Source organism: Protobothrops mucrosquamatus, unplaced genomic scaffold (genome assembly GCF_001527695.2).
Source record: "Protobothrops mucrosquamatus isolate PMUCROS unplaced genomic scaffold, P.Mucros_1.0 scaffold54, whole genome shotgun sequence".
NCBI lineage: Eukaryota > Metazoa > Chordata > Lepidosauria > Squamata > Viperidae > Protobothrops > Protobothrops mucrosquamatus.
In genome coordinates, this window is record NW_015386435.1 from 261,357 (window position 1) to 277,727 (window position 16,371).

The 16,371-nt window shown below is 39.2% G+C and overlaps 1 protein-coding gene across 2 annotated transcripts in view; it reads right to left on the minus strand.

Moving 5' to 3' along the window:
- HAT1 (histone acetyltransferase 1) overlaps positions 1 to 7,603 on the minus strand; it is a 33,154-nt gene extending 25,551 nt beyond the window's left edge. Inside the window, exons 1-3 of one of the 2 annotated variants that reach the window (XM_015811861.2) lie at positions 7,510 to 7,603; positions 3,455 to 3,526; positions 1,927 to 2,002 (exon numbers count right to left, since the gene is read on the minus strand). In XM_015811861.2, coding sequence (XP_015667347.1) covers positions 1,927 to 2,002; positions 3,455 to 3,526; positions 7,510 to 7,516 — 155 coding nt within the window. In that variant the 5' untranslated portion in view covers positions 7,517 to 7,603. Of the gene's footprint in view, positions 1 to 1,926; positions 2,003 to 3,454; positions 3,527 to 5,310; positions 5,325 to 7,509 lie in introns of those variants that run through there. The other variant, XM_015811862.1, reaches the window with a different exon arrangement.
- Between the last annotated feature and the right edge of the window lie 8,768 nt (positions 7,604 to 16,371).

A 16,371-nucleotide genomic window follows, 5' to 3' on the forward strand; every position in this document is an offset into this window, starting at 1 on the left:
AATATTGAAACTTTTAGTGTAAGATTTTGAAACCAACTATGTAAAATAAACATATTTCCATGAGAAATAAAAATATTTTGTCTACTATATTTCATAACAGAGATTGGAGACTTTATGTTTTTAGAAATTGGACACAAGACAGGACTAAAGATTCCAGGCCAAAAGGGGGGGGAGTATAAATTTGTTTTTGGTTTTGATCAGTACTAGGATTTATACAATGACACAAAATACTGTTATATTTTAAGTACTAAGAATGGGGTCAGAAATTAGTAGCCACAATATCAACAATGTCTGCTTCTATGGATAGTGTTCAAAAGATGCTTATGAAGAAATGACAGATGTGAAACAAGTCATATTTAAGCAGGAATTCCTCCCAGAATATAAATTAACATGGGAGTATTTATTTTGAGACTATTCACCTAAAGAGTGAGGTTTAAATGATTCCCACTTACCCATATCTGAAGAAACCTTTATATATAGGAATTATATTTTTTTTCTATATCCATACCTAAATATTTAATGGTTTTGATACAAATATGAAACTAATATTCCTTAAATGGAAGGATAATCAGATTTTCACCTATTGGCATCACCTCCGATTTAAACCACTTGATGGAATATCCTGCTATTTTATTTATCATTTGCATTAACATAGCAATACTAGTGTAAGGTTTAGAAATAAACAGAAGACTGTCATCTGCAAATAAAATCAATTTATGTTCAATTAAATTAAGTAAAATTATCCATAAATTTTCTTTGTTGTCCAATAACACAAGCCAATGGTTTACAGAAATAACAAAAAAGGTAAAAGTGGACATCCTTGTTTAAATCAAACTCAATTTCATTGAGGGCCGTATCAGCATTATGGGGCCCTCAGGGGGGACGGGTGGGCGTGGCTGCGGTAGTCACGGCTAACTGGGTGGGCATGGCCAGCTTGACGTTGATCGTGGGGGGACACCTGTGGGGACTGGGCAGGGTTGAGGGAGATCCAGGGGGTCTCTGGCAGGTGGGGAGATGGGCAGGAGGCTCGTCCTGCAGGGTCAGGCGAGGCAAGGGCAGGCAGGGGGCAGGCACACAGAGGCCAACGAGCGCATGGGAGCCGACGGTGTCCATCAGCAGCCACAGCCTGCTGGCTCCACGACCATGGCACACCGGGACTCTGCAGCCCGCTGCAAATACCAGGCCAGCCCTCCAGAAGCAGGCAGAGTAGGGGAGGGGAGGAGGCACGAGATGCAGACCACTGGACGCGCCTACTCCATCCCATCTGTTTTTGCTTGCGGTTGGAGAGCAGGTTACTGCTGGTCATCTCCCCGGCCTCCTCGCAGATCTTGCCCTTGGCCCGCGCATGGAGTCTGTTCCCCTTGTGCACCCAATGCACCATGGCCCTGCCTCGGGCCATCACCGCCAGAAGCTCGTGCAGGTCCATTAGGCTGCCGCCGCCACTCAGAGCTGCAGGCCTGCCCAGCACGAAGGAGGCGAAGCAGCCAGCTAGGAAGCTCGAGTAGAGGTGGTAGAGCACACTCATGCCCAGCAAGCAAAAGGCCACCCCGAGCGGGGAAAGCCCCATCGGTGCCACGGCCACCCACATTTTTTCTTTCGCTTTCTTCTTCTTTACACTTTACTTTTTTTTGCTTTGCTTTCTTTCTGAATTTAGTTTATATTATTTTTATTATTCTAATTAAAATCTTCAATAAATTGGAATTGAAATCTGTTACAACTTTAGAAAAGAGCATCATAACACAAAAGCAATGCCAATCGTTCTATAGATCTTGACCTCAGTTAATTATATGGCAAAAATAATTATAGATCCATATATTTATTGAAAGAGCTGCATGCAATTTAATAAAAATTACTGTTAAATTTTATGGCATTGGTACAAAATCCAATCTTTTAAAACTTTTTTTAATAATATATTATATCACTTACTCATCCCCAAAGACTTGATGGCTGAACTCCGGATGAAATGTTGTATTATCATCTTCCAAATCCTCTGGGAAGCGGACTGATGAGAAAAAGTTGTTTGCATTTGAATAGTTGGTAGTAGTCTGCCAACATATTTTGGTTAATTTACAGAAATTGTATCAATGGGAAGAGCAGTATAAAAAAGAGGAGTATCTGTGCATCTAGTGAGGCTATGCCATAATGTCTGAAATCTTACCTACTACTGGGCCAATATTTTGCAACTCTTAAACTCACTCACCCAGAACCCACTTCTAATAGGATGGAGTCAACTACTTCAGTTGGCATTATTACAGTGGAATTTTGATAATCTAGGAACCTGTAAAAGTCCAGCATTCCTCACTAGAACATTAAAATATATTTTGTCTGATCCCACCACTGGCAGAGTATAAGTGCTAATGCAAGCAGAGCTTTCTGCTACCACCAAGAGAAGACCTTGGAAGAGGGAAGTAAAAAACCTTCTATGTTGCTTTAGCCATGCATTTTGGGAACATAGAATTGCTCATGCCCTAATAAATTCATGTTTTTTTCAGTTTCAAATGCATGTCACAGGAAGGTTTTATTTGTTACAGAAAATCAGTTTAAGTCTCTACTGTAGATATAGTTCATTAAATAATTAGATCCTGTACAATTTCTCAAATTGACCTTATTACAATTTCTGATTCAGAATGTAGCGATAGGGAAAAGAATCTATTTTCCATTATTTTCTCCACAGTACTTTTATGTTTTATCACTTAAAGAGTCTTAAATTCCTAAGGCTTCTTCACACATTGCCACTTCCATATCAAAAAGCAAAAATGTGTACACAAATCAGCTGAATACAGGTAGTCCTTGTTTAACATCTACTTGTTCAGTAACCATTTGAAGTTATGACACTGCTGAACGAGGGGCACTTATGACAAGCCTTATATTCCAGCACTGAGCAACCAGCTCACAGTTATTATGCTCACTGTGTCCCACAATAATATGATAACCATTTGTGACCTTCACTCAGGCTTCTGATTGTGAAGCTTAGCAATGGAGTTCCTGGTACTGCTGATAAGTGAGAACTACCTATACAAGACTAAGGAAATGTTTAAAATATCAGCAATTCCAAAATGAGGCTGGTGTTAGCAGAAGACTGTGCAATAAATCTTACATTTCTCGCTTTGCTAATTAACCAACTTTCCAGAAGATGATTTTGAGCTGACGTGATATTTAAGCCCAGTTCTAACACCCATCTGATGGAAAATACCTACTTTCTGTTCAATACTCATCAAAATAAGTTTCAATTCAAATATATTCAGCACATAGCAAGAGATATGCTACAAATCATTAAATAAGTGAAACAGGAACCGTATTATTCTACTGTTACATTAATTCTATAAAGATGCATGTACATAACAGTATATACATGAAAGGCAACTGTTACTTTGCTAGTCTTTAAAAATACATTTTTGTTTAGCAAAACTTCTGAAATAGTGGGTTACATCAGAGCTATATTTTAAAATTTTACCTAATTTTAGATGAATTGCTTCATTTGTATTACACTTGTACTCAGCCAATTTCTTTTCCATAGCAGAGAGACCTAGGGAAAAAGAATTTTAAATCAGTTTTTGCCACAATATAAAAGCTTTTAAACAAAATATTTTAGCTCACATATTATTTTATTTTAAATAAAAGCAAAGATATTAAAGAAGGAAACAAGCACCTCAAAAGATGGTCTAACAAGCACAACTCTTCACTATGATCTTGTAGTTCATATGTCATGTTTGTATTAGGCCATTTGCCCAACAGAAATAAAATGTGTGGTCCAGAAAATATGCCTAACCAAGTGGATTCTTGTTTTCTTTCAGGCATCCAGTTTCTTACTGTGAATATGTGCACTTTCTATTGGCTTGAGGGTTATACACAACATATTGAAGACTGCATTCCAAAAGTGGGCATTGTTTTAAGAGTGTCTATTGAGATTCTCAGTCATCCAGATCATGGCTGTCTCAAAAGTGCTTTTTCAAAAGGCAACTGGACTGTTTTTTCCTCTTGAGAAAGAAGACGATATTTCACTTCTCATCAAAGAAGCTTCGTCAGTTATGGCTGGATGGTTGGGGGATGGAATGGGGGGAATGGAAGGAATTAATGTCAGAACTAATCCTTGCCTTTTGTTTTGAGAGCAGTTCACTGCCTCTGAGGTAAAAGTGCATCAAGCATTAGGGCTAGATAGAATTGGACTTAGCTGGTTATACACCCTCAATCCCCATAAAAAATCTAGGGTAATTCTTTGTTTCCCTCCTCAAAATCCAATTTGTGAACAAATTGAAACTTCAGAAGTCTTATCACAATTATAGGAAAATTCTTCCATTTTCTCTGGCTTCATATGCTGGCAATTATCAACTCTGGCAATCAATAACAGACACCGTATTCTGGGAATCTCTGGCCACAAAGCAAGAGGCAACATCTAGCTTTCCTCTCCAGATTCCTTACAGATGCATTGTACTTTTAGAAGCTCAACAAATTGGGAGAGATTATTCTTTTACTTATGCATTTCAGGTTGGAGAGAGGTAGTTGTCCTTTCATTACTTTCTATATATGGCAAAACCATTAAATAGAAGATTTAGTACAGTACATCGTCTTCCTTGGTTATTAGAAATCCTGTGCCTAGACTCTGAAGACCACTTCATTTTGCCCAATTAACTCACAATTTCAACCTCAGCAATCACAAGTCTGTTCTACTGCTGCTTTATTCCACAGTGGAATAAAGTAACTTAGGCACCTGAAAACCTAACTATTTATATACTCATGTAACAGATTTATTTATAATTCATCCTGTATTGGGCTGGAAAATTGACATAAATGTATTTGAACAAATCTCATCCTGGTATTTTTTCTGGATATTTAGTTATTCACAACCATAATACATTATGCAATAGAGAATATGATCTATTTTCAAGGACTGACAAAATAGCTACTGCATCTTAAAGCAGTGTTTCTTAAGAGTGTGGTCCTAGGCTCCCTGAGAGTACCCCCAAGATTATGTCATGATTCTGCAAATTCAAAATTATTTGTCAGATACTGTTTTACATATGTAAAAATGTAAAACAATGGCACTTTTCTCATTACTATTTTTAATTTGTTAGAATAGTTTTTATGAAAGTATTTGTTAATTGGTTTAATACTATTATTTTGATACTCAATAAATATTGTAAGAATGTGTCAATTTTAAGTTAATATGGTAAATATCAATAAATATAACCCATACCAACAAATATCTGGAAAGATCCATGTCACTTTTGGGATCCTCCAAAATAGCTTAAGAAATACTGCTTGAACACAATAACATTTGTGGCAATTAAGAAATAGACGCACAATACTGACCCTCAACCTATGACCATGTAGATCTGTGATAATGTCTTCTAGTTGTATGCTATCTTGTTCCTATGCAACATGAGCAGATGCTATTCTAGAGATTTAGCAAAGACACTTTTCTAATATACTGAACTCAAAGGAAGACCAATATTGCACCTAAGACTGATAGAAAAGGATGGCAGTGCAATCCTATTCTCTGATAATTATGCAAAGATCCTTTCACACAATTAATGAATGAAAGAGGCATGAATTGCTTCAGAACCTATACATATTAGTTCAAATTATTACAACAGTGGCTGGCATCCTAAAACTTCTAAAAGTGATTAAATCATAGAATATATGAATTAGACAAAACCTTGAAGGCTCTCTAGTCCAAATCTCTCTAGTCCAAACAGAAATTTACTAAACTATTCCAGAAATATGGCTATCTAGCATCTGCTTGAAAACTTACAGCAAAGATACACAAACCACTACTCATTGGACTTAGCCTTGTGAACACATAGAATTTTGGAGTGTAGCCTTATTCAGGTTTGTGATATTTGCCATAACTTCACCTATGACAGAAGTTATTTGTGTTTCAGAGCAACTTTCTGCACCGTGGATTTCTCAGAAGCTTTGGCCTACAACTCCCATTCTGACTAGCAGGTATAGAGACTAGCTGACAAGATGCTGCAACAGCTCAAAATATCTGGAAAGATCCATGTCGCTGCAAGTTACATTTTTAGCTTCAATCAGTATTTTTTTCAGCGTTTTCTTCCTCCCTGTGAGAATGAAGATAGAAACAAGGCAGATGTGCAAAATCAGTGTTTCAGTGTTATATAACCCAATGTTCTCAGCACTCATTAATTCCTGGCTGCAGGAACTTTGCAACACTCAAGAGGTCACCATCCTAAGGAAGACTACAATTTTCTGCTCTAAAATCTCGAATTATCTATAGATATGTAAAAGCCCATATCTTAGAATTATCACAGATTCTATGAGCTTTTCCATTCCAAAAAGAGACAAAAACATATGCCTAATACTGGAACAGAAGTTATAATATAATAAGTTTCAAAGAACATAAGCAGGTGAATTACTACTGTTTTGAGGAACAGTAGTTTCCCAAGTTACACAGAGGCACTGGGATGTTTGTTTTCGACTAGTTTTCTCTCTCAATTTAATGACATTCAGACTGTCAACTAACATAACAGATTGTGAGAGCACCAGTTTGGGAAAAGCTGTGTTGTAGAGTAATATGCTCCAATATTTTCAAACATGATATTCACATTTAGTGCAGATATTTACTTGGAGAACCCTCTTTGTTTAGGATAATGATGTGATAGTCACACCATGGTTGCCCATATTGGATAATCCTACTATTCTGCAACAGCTTAAAAGGTAAGGGGCTATAATATCTAGTAGTTTACACCAGGGTTCTCCAAAGTGGTCAACATCAATCCCCAAGGGAACAATCCAAAGGGTTGATGTTGTAAGTATTCATACTACTATTAAAGTGATATATGTTAAATTATTTTCACATAATCAATACATGGAGGTCGACGCTACAATCTGAAACTTCATGAAGGGGTCGATGAGCGGAAGAGTTTGAGGACCACGCGACCTAATTCTCTTCTAGCGGGCAAATACTACCGTACCAATCAACCTCTCCTCCTACCCACAGGTCCACTCCAGGGGAAGAACCCTGAAGGACCGGCGCACCCCCTTTCTCCTCCGAGCCGTCGGTGAACTATACGTCAGTCAACGATCTTCAAAGCGAGTTGAGAAACAGCCACGAATTGGAGGGCAAGTCAAGCATTCCCCATTTCCACCAGCGGGGGACGGTTCTCCTTCCCCTACCGCGGCAGAAAGAGCGAGATACACGAGACACTTTTCCCGCCCAGCAGGGATATATTAGACGCAGGGGTAGTCAACCTTGGCTCTTTTATGACTCGTGGACTTCAACTCCCAGAATTCCTGAGCCAGCATGGCTGGCTCAGGAATTCTGGGAGTTGAAGTCCACGAGTCATAAAAGAGCCAAGGTTGACTACCCCTGTAATTAGAGCTTCCCGGGACTGTAGGTAAGAGTCGGAAACAGGGTGGGCTTCCCGCTCATCACCTGCCAGACTCTGGCTGAGAAACCTCCCTCGCCCAGAGTGCGCAGAGCGGACACCAGAGACCCAGGTCTCCAATCCGCCCCCGTTTATGTGCCCGGAGGGTCCCCCTCCTTACCCGCCATTTCCCAAACGGCGGCGGCCCCGGCGCCAGCGAAGCCAACAGACCCAGCCAAACCGAGCGAATCAAGCCGCGCGCCCACACGCCGGAAATGACGCGCTCGGGGGAAGGAATTGCTCTTCCGCTCGTTCTGCGCTGAAGAGGCGGGAGCGACGTCCGCGGGGTTTTTTTTTTTCCACACGCATGCGCAGTTTGGAAATGCCGCCCCCCTCCCGTTATTGCTGACCTTCCCTTAAGTTAAGACTTGGGGTGGGAGTGTCTCGGAAGAGCTCCGCCCAACTTGATCGTTCAACCAGTCTTTTTCCGAGGAAATTTCCTGCATGAGAACTTTTCATTTTTCGTACTTCTCATTCTGCTTTTACGTCCCTGTAGCTACGGCTTGTTATATTATACCGTAAAGTTTGGGTGAGCTAAAAATTCTGTAACACAAATTGCAAAAAGAAGTAATGCTATATCTGTGCATGCATATATATTTATGTACGCTCAGAGTGGTCCTCATTTCCTGGTTATTTAACTTCACTGACTGCTTTAATAGTTACTTAAGAGGAACTTTGCTTCACAAGGAGGATTCTGCCTCAGCTCTTCGGTCTGGGGGACAAGCTCATTATATAGTCCCAATCTGTTCTGCTAGAGTGGGCAGAATCCCTTTCTGAAAGAGAAACCAATCATGGGGATGTTTCTGGCACAAGCCATGGCTCAAGGAGAAGTTGAGATTTTGGAGTTCTTTGAAAATGGCCTCAACGTTGACTTTTTTGTATTCTTTGGCATCATGATGCTTTTACTCTGTACAGACAGTCCTCGACTTGGAACAGTTCGTTTAGGGACCATTTGAAGTTACAATGGCACTGAAAAAAGTAACTTGTGACCAATTTTCACACTTGCAACCATTGCAGCATCCCCATGGTCACACAATCAAAATTCAGATGCGTAGCAACTGATTCATATTTATGACAGTTGCAGTGTCCTGGGGTCATGTGATCCCCTTTTGTGACATTCTGACAGACAAAGTCATTGGGAAAGCCAAATTCACTTAACCACAGTTATTAATTTATCAACTGCAGTGATTCACTTAACAACTGTGGCAAGAAAGATCATAAAATGGGGCAAAACTCATTTAACAAATGTCTCACTTAACAACAGAAATGTTGGGCTCAGTGGTGGTCATAACTTGAGGACTACCTATAATGAGACATCAACTGGTATGGGGTTGTTGCTCTCGGTATTGCTCTTCATAATGCCCAGCTGTGCTTTCCTATGCCATTAAGTGCAGTTTTTGGAACAGTTAACTCATATTTTAGGGGCTCATACTCCTGCATGTGCGAAGAGTAAAATATACTGCTCACAAAAATAAAGGGAATGCAAACCCCTTCAGTTCCATGGTAAAATGTTCCCTTTATTTTTTTGAGCAGTATATATGTTTCACCGGATGCTGGCTGGAGATACCCAGTGCAGGTGTCAACATCCAGAATTCCTCAGAGAGAAGATGTTAATTATGTCAGCAATCCATAGTCACCCAGCTTTGAGTCTAAGAAGCATAGGATGCATAGTCTGATAAACTATGCAAGGGCAGGAGAAACAAATGCCGGAATTAAACTTTCATGTTCATAGAAAACAACCCGTTGTTTTAGTGACTCCTGTTTACAATGTAATAAAGATTCTTATCTAACAATGCCAAATGTTGGAGAGCCTTAAACTGAATTTAAACCTGGAGCCTAGCCAAGTCACGCTGAGTCAAATGTCTGTGAAATTGTGCCAAAGTCTTCTTAATGACCCTGTCATTTTGATAGTCCTTATCTTTCCCTACTACTCAAATATGACTTTAGAATGTGAATAATGGCTACCAGCTTCCTGGGAACTATTATTAACTGTTGATTAAGTTGTAAGCATCAATATTAGAAAGCTGCCAAAGTGAACCAACTACCATAGCTCAGACCATGAATCAATTAACTCAAAAAAGAATATAAAATCAGCTAACTCCATAAGAGGTGAATCGCCAACTGTGGGAGCACAAGCTTATTTTGCAGCTGGTACCAGAGCAGTTACCACTCTTACTCCTACAGCCCTCTTGATATCAAAAGTTTGCTTTGTTGCCAGAGAAATACAGTACATACAAGAATCTCAGCAAATTTACAGCTCTTGATCCTTTTTTGCCTGCAATTAAGTTAAAATCTCATGTCTAAAAAGTCCCCTCCCCACTGTAATTGAATGATATGAGTTCCTTATTGTGATTATGGTGTGGGTACAGAAATCTGCAAAGATAACCATTATTTGTAACCCCAGTACATTTGGTGGGAAAAGGAGCACAAGGCAGTCAAAATGAATGAACATAATCAAGTGCTGTATGAAATTCAATGGTGGGCAGAAATATTTTTGTGGACAAATGAGGAAGAGTCAAATTTACTGCTTTCCTTAGGATAAACTATATAACTCCCTGAGATAAGAATTTCTCAAGAGATCAGATTTGGATAGGATTTGTAATAAGCCTAATGACTGTATAAGACTGAGGAAGTTGCAAAGTAGATAACCTTTGATTAAGGTTAATCCTGATTTGGGCAAAGGTGCTAATTTTGTAACAGTTGAAAGCTAACTTCAAGGATCCTTTTAAGCCAGTGGCTCCCAACCTTTTCTATACCCCGCACCCCTAAAACGCTTCTGATATATTCTTGCACCCCTTACAAAAGTTTGAAATAATGGCAACGAATTATGCATATACACTATAATTTTGAAAATCCAAGTTTTTGCACCCCCTGGAATATCGTCTCGCACCCCTGGTTGGGAACCCCTGTTTTAAGCAAATATCAGCCAGCCATGAAATTGCTACCCAGAACAAAGTAAGAATTCAGAGCAGGAATTAGATTTCCGTTAGAATTGAAGAGTTGCAAACTATCCATTGCTATCTAGTCATCTTGGTTTCCTTGCTGAGACTGGCACCAGAATAGAACTTTTTATTTTTTATTTATTTATCAATTTTATTTGCCACCTGTCTCGTGGTTCAAGCAATCCTGAGTGGCTTAGCCCTTAACAGATTCTTGGGTCACAGTCAGCTTCAAGGAATGCAAATATATTTTCTTTAACATAAATAGGATTTTTTCTTGTTTTCGAAGTAATGTGTAGCAATTTTAGCAGCTTCCTGAATGGAAAGTGATCCATTTCCCTCATGATTCTCTTAAACTGTTGTGAGAAACAGAACAATAAATTTTCTGAAAGGATTAGTGGAGAGAACAAAAACAGCCCTTTTTTTAAAGTGATAATCCACCATACATTTGTAAGCAGCCTTGACAAGAACTAGGTGTTTTTTGAGATGTTGTTGTGCTACCATAAGTTTAGAGAAATCAGAGGATGTAACAATGGGTCCATTGTTAAAGACTTAGGATATTAGCAAATGTGACAAGAAGAGAGGTAAGATTTTATGTCTCTAAAATCTCTGTTGAAAGGCTACCAAAAATGTTGGAGCAAAAGGTGCTTGTTTGAAAAAATCCAAAATGACCAACAGTTTTATTGTCAAAAGACAATATACTGTAACTCTTCTTTCCTGCGGGAAGGAGGAATATATAGAGAGAGCCATTTCAATGCAGTTTCCCCTGCCCCAAGAAAAGAAGGAAGTAAGAATGTTCTCCTGAAAATCATATCCTCAACCCCATATAGTGGATTTTGTTGTTGCAAGTCCACTTGTTTATAAAAGTAAAAAAAAAAAAGTGCTTCCCTGCCCCCAAGTGTCAATAGTTGAGGTTAATATAGGATGAGAAGTGGAAAAATACTGTAGTTGCACAATCATGGCCGCAGGCATTTCATAAGGACTAAATTTATGTCAACATTTCTAATTGTAAATATCTGGGCAGTTCTGCAGAAAGCACGTGGTCTCAGGTTGCACACAGGCCAGCATATGTGAAAGTTTTTAAAGGCTGACTCTCTTATAGTCAGGGAAGAGCTGAAATGGTGGCATAGTATTGGTGTATAAAGATTTGAAGAATGGTTTGAAAAAGAAAATTCCAGGGAGTTACAGATCCACAGGAAGATATGCATAGGTCAGGGGTAGGCAACCTTGGCTCTTTTATGACTCGTGGACTTCAACTCCCAGAATTCCTAAGCCAGCATGGCTCAGCTTGGAAACCTCTCCCTTTCCCCTCAGCATGGCCGGCTCAGGAATTCTGGGAGTTGAAGTCCACGAGTCATAAAAGAGCCAAGGTTGCCTACCCCTGGCATAGGTTTATGTTGTAGAGTTCAGAGATGGACAAATCTCATTCCTATAGAAAATTCTACAGCTGAGCATTGAGGCAGCAGCTAAGACACACGATGGATCGTTTAGGCTGAAGCAGTGCTAAAGAGCTGAAGGCCACCAAAGCTGAGAGTGGTTAAAACTTCATGGACCAGCTCTAGGAATTACTTGTGGGGAGAGGTTGGGAGAAGACTTTAACTTGATTTGGTATCCAAAAAGCTGAGATAAGAAGAGAACAGCAGCAAACAAGAACCAATTGCTGATCCTGTGCAGGAACAGCCATAAAATCAGGCAGCCACTGAAACAGCCAGAACTACCAACAGCTACTAATAGTGGTAGAAAGCGAGAAGTAAAAAATGGCCTTAGACAAACTCCTCTGGACTTACTCTTGGTGAAGGAAGGGATATGCAAGGGTTGGTAGATATAATAGGAGAGCAGATTATTTGCAATAGCCAGTAGCAAGGAATTCTAGTAGAAAGGGACAAACCACCCAGACCTCATCCTGAGCTAAAAGCACAGCAGACATAAACAGAAAATGCTAAATTACTCTCTGTGTGGCCAGTGGCAGAGAATTAACTCATTGGAATCTATTGCCAGGGCTGAGTTGGCAAACAAGCAGAACTGAAAAGTGAAAGGGGCTAACTAGAGTGGGAAATAACACAAGTCTTCTGATGCATAGTTTGTAAATATTATTTTTATAATACACCAAATTGCTTCAAAAGACTATTTTTGTTTTTTAGACTGCATCTTAAATAGACATTCCCCCCTCCCCGCAAGACAAAATTATACAGGCTCTGCATGATAGGGAATCAGTTTGTATGTTCTCTGAGCTGGGAGCATAGAGAATATAAAAATCAGTGCAAGAAATAAATTTCATCTCCCTGATTTAATGTTGCATGAGTTTTTGTGAAACTTATACTTGTTCTAATTCTTGTGATCCGTCTGGACCTGGATAGAACAAGGTAGAAGATGGAAGTGGAACCATCACAGGTATTGCTCTCCAAATATGTAGGAGTTTTAATGCGCTCTTCATTCTCACCACACTGATTCTTCCCCACAAACCTAAGGGCATTTTCATCACTATCTTAGTATCCTCTTTCATCTGGGTAATACAAATGGAAAGATTCTTAAATCACTCAACAAGATGTTTTGATAAGGATGATTGTCTCTATGTATTGATTGTCTCTATGTATTTAACAATTTCTGGACAAGTAAAGTCTAAGGGATTTTTCTTTACATCCTTTTGGATCTTCTGGCAATGGGCTCAATATTTGACTTATTTCAATTCAATGTACAGCCAAAATGTTCAGCGTATAAAGAAATGCATTTCTATAGATTTTCTAAAAGCAGAGAAAGTCTGGGCCAAACAAAACTTCTGAATAAATAAATCTTTTCTCAAGTGAGACTAAGAAATCTTTTTTTTATTGCTGAAAGTCCATTGTTTGAAAATGGGATATCATAGAGATCTTACTTTCAGTGTATTCTCCTTGTTCTAGGCCAGTGATGGCGAACCTTTTAGAGACTGAGTGCCCAAACTGCAATCCAAAACCCACTTATGTATCGTTGGGTGCCGGGTGGACGTGGCCCATTGGCTGGGTGTGGCCAATTGGCTGGGTGTGGCCTATTGGGTGGGTGTGGCTGCAGTGGTAACTGCAGACTGTGTGGGACTAAAAAGTTTAATCAATCAATTCCAACTTTGGAAGATCTTTTTTTTCTGTGAGAAGTTGAAATTGATTGATTGATTGAACCTTTTTTTTTTTTGCACATGGCGGCGGAGACTTAAAGCGAAAAGGTTTTATAAAACCCAGCTGAAGGCCTAGGACTGGGGTGACAGCACATGTGCCCACAGAGAGGGCTCTGCGTGTCACCTGTGTCACGCGTGCCATAGGTTCGCCACCACAGTTCTAGGAGGACTGGCCCAATCATCCATGCCAGCAGAAGGGACATACTGCATACCCTGCTGGTCAAGGAATTCCTGCTGATGGGATCCAGAAGAACAACCTTTTGGCCTTCTGAAAGGGCTTGAAAACCTGTCAATTGGCCTTCGGCTCCAATGGGGGCATGTCATTCTGAAGGAGGTTAATTGACTGAGATAAGATTCCATCTCCCTCCCATTTGCATCTTGCTCCCTTCCTTGCTATCCCTGTTAATGTTAAGTCAATTTTCATGTTAATATTTATTATGTTAGTATTTAATGTATTATCTTGTTGAAAGCCACCTACAATTACCTCTGGGTGAGATGAATGGTATATAAGTGTAATAAATAAAATGGAGTATGGGATGTCGCTTAAGTAATTCCAGTACATCAGTTTAATAGAATTCCACACAAGGAATCTACATATCTGAGGGTGATCTTCCTTTCTGGACATCACACATCCTCAGGGCAACACCCTAACATGCACCTCAGGATCAAAAGCCCTGGGCAGGAGTACCTCAATCTGCACAGGAAGGACAGTTACTCTTTGACACACATTAGAACCAGCATGTACACAAAGCATGCCCCCCCCAAGCCCAAACCAAGGATCGTCCCCCTATAAAACAAAGGTTCTGTACCCCATTTTCTCTGTAGCCTATCCCCCCAAAAAACCTCTTTGGTTTTGAGAATAAATAATTCTCCATCTCCATGCTGAGAAAAGGCGTTCAGGTAAGACAACGCCCCATCTCCTTTCTCACACACAAAAGGACAGAATATGGAAAGGGCCAAGCCATGGTGCCTGGTTTATGTGGAGATTACTTCTCCACAAAAGTTGGATTACTTCTGACTTTAATGGTGGTTGGCTGGTAGTGGATGAATAAAAAGTTATGTTAAGGTTGTAAAACAACAGGGTATTCAGAGGGTATAAAAGAGGCATGTACAGTTTTAATCTGTCCCCTCACCTTACCATGATAAGTGGTAGAATCAGCCATTGACACGATCCCCATGATCCAGTTTGTTAGTTTAGCCTAATAATGTCACGCAAACACAATCATCCCTGTTTATATATAGCTTAATTGAGGTATGAAAACTCTTGACTCAATACAAGCTATTCTGTAGCGTAAGGATACGTTGTCTCAGCACAAGGCTTTTATACAGATAGTCCTCGACTTAACACAATTGAGCCCAATATTTCAGTTCCTAGGCAAGACAGATGTTAAGTGGGTTTTGCCCCATTTTATGACCTTTCTTGCCATAACTGTTAAATGAACCACTGCAGTGATTAAGTTAATAACACGATTGTTAAGTGACTCTGGCTTCCCCATTGACTTTGCTTGTCAGAATGTCTCAAAAGGGGATCGTATGAGCCCAGGACACTGTCATAAGCCATTTGTAGCATCCCCACAGTCAGTTGAGCACATGACTATGGGAATGCAATAGCTGTAAGTGCGAAAAACAGTCATAAGCCACTTTTTTCATTGCTGTTGTAACTTTAAACAGTCACTAAATGAATTGTTGTAAGTCGAAGACTATAACTTAAAGGTCAGACATCTCCAGTTCTTCACATCACTTTATATACAATGGCAACATACTTAAAGAAACCAGTCGGATTCTCCAATTACTATACTTGCTCCAGGTCAGTTATTTTGGCTCTTGAACAAATGTATCACAGGGATGGGATCATTTTGATAAATTAGTGTTTAAAGTGCATGTTAAACAGTTGAAATGACTTAAAGTTCATCTTCGTACTGAATTTCCAATCCAGTGAAATAAAGACATCTGATGTTTTAGGATAATATGCCAATCACAAGTAACAGAATTCAAGAAGAAATAACGAATGGAGATATAATGATGTGAATATTTCAGTAACAAATTTATGAATATGGAATGCATAGCTCTTTAATGGAAAAGATACAAGTGAACAATAATGGGAAGTAAATTGGGAAATGCAGTTGAAGGTATAACATTATGCTAATTCTGTATTTAAATTTCATTACTGTATAAATGTTTATTTAAACGTGAGTACAATTTTGACTTGAGGTTTTAAATATACATAGAGCAGAATTCAGAATATGTTTAAGTTCAGTATTTTTTAAAATGATACACATGCTATTTTGATACTATTCCTCCCAATATATTCAAAACTATCCATATTGCAATAGCCAAAATCTGCTGGCTGAATTACTATAGAGGGTCAGGACTGGAGGCCTAATCTAGTGTCTTAGGCAAAGTAAAGGGATATGCAAAATAAAGGGATGATGTGCTTTTATGAACCACAGAAAATCTTAATTGTTAGAGTGTATTCAGTCTAATAATTACAGTCTAATAATTACAGTAATCACAGAAAAAGAAATAGTTAGCCTGATCATCCTAATATGGAATACGTGATTTCTTTTATACAACTTCCATGATTTAATGGCTATAAAAGAGGACTGTTTATTGAGTGGACATGGATTAAGTGCCACAGGTTAGAAAAGGTTGAATGCTAATCGTCAGAATCTCTCCAGACTTCGAAACAGGTTTTTTTTCTTCTCAGATCCATGATGAAATTTGGAGGATTGAAGCAAACATCTGTAGTTCTTCCTCAGAGAGTAATTTCATCCCTCAATGGTTTGAGACCTCATCCCAAACAAGACTGTATAGCATTAGCAATAGCACTTAGACTTACAGTATATACTGTTCCATAGTGCTTTATACCACTCTCTGAGTGGTTTACAACATTAGCACA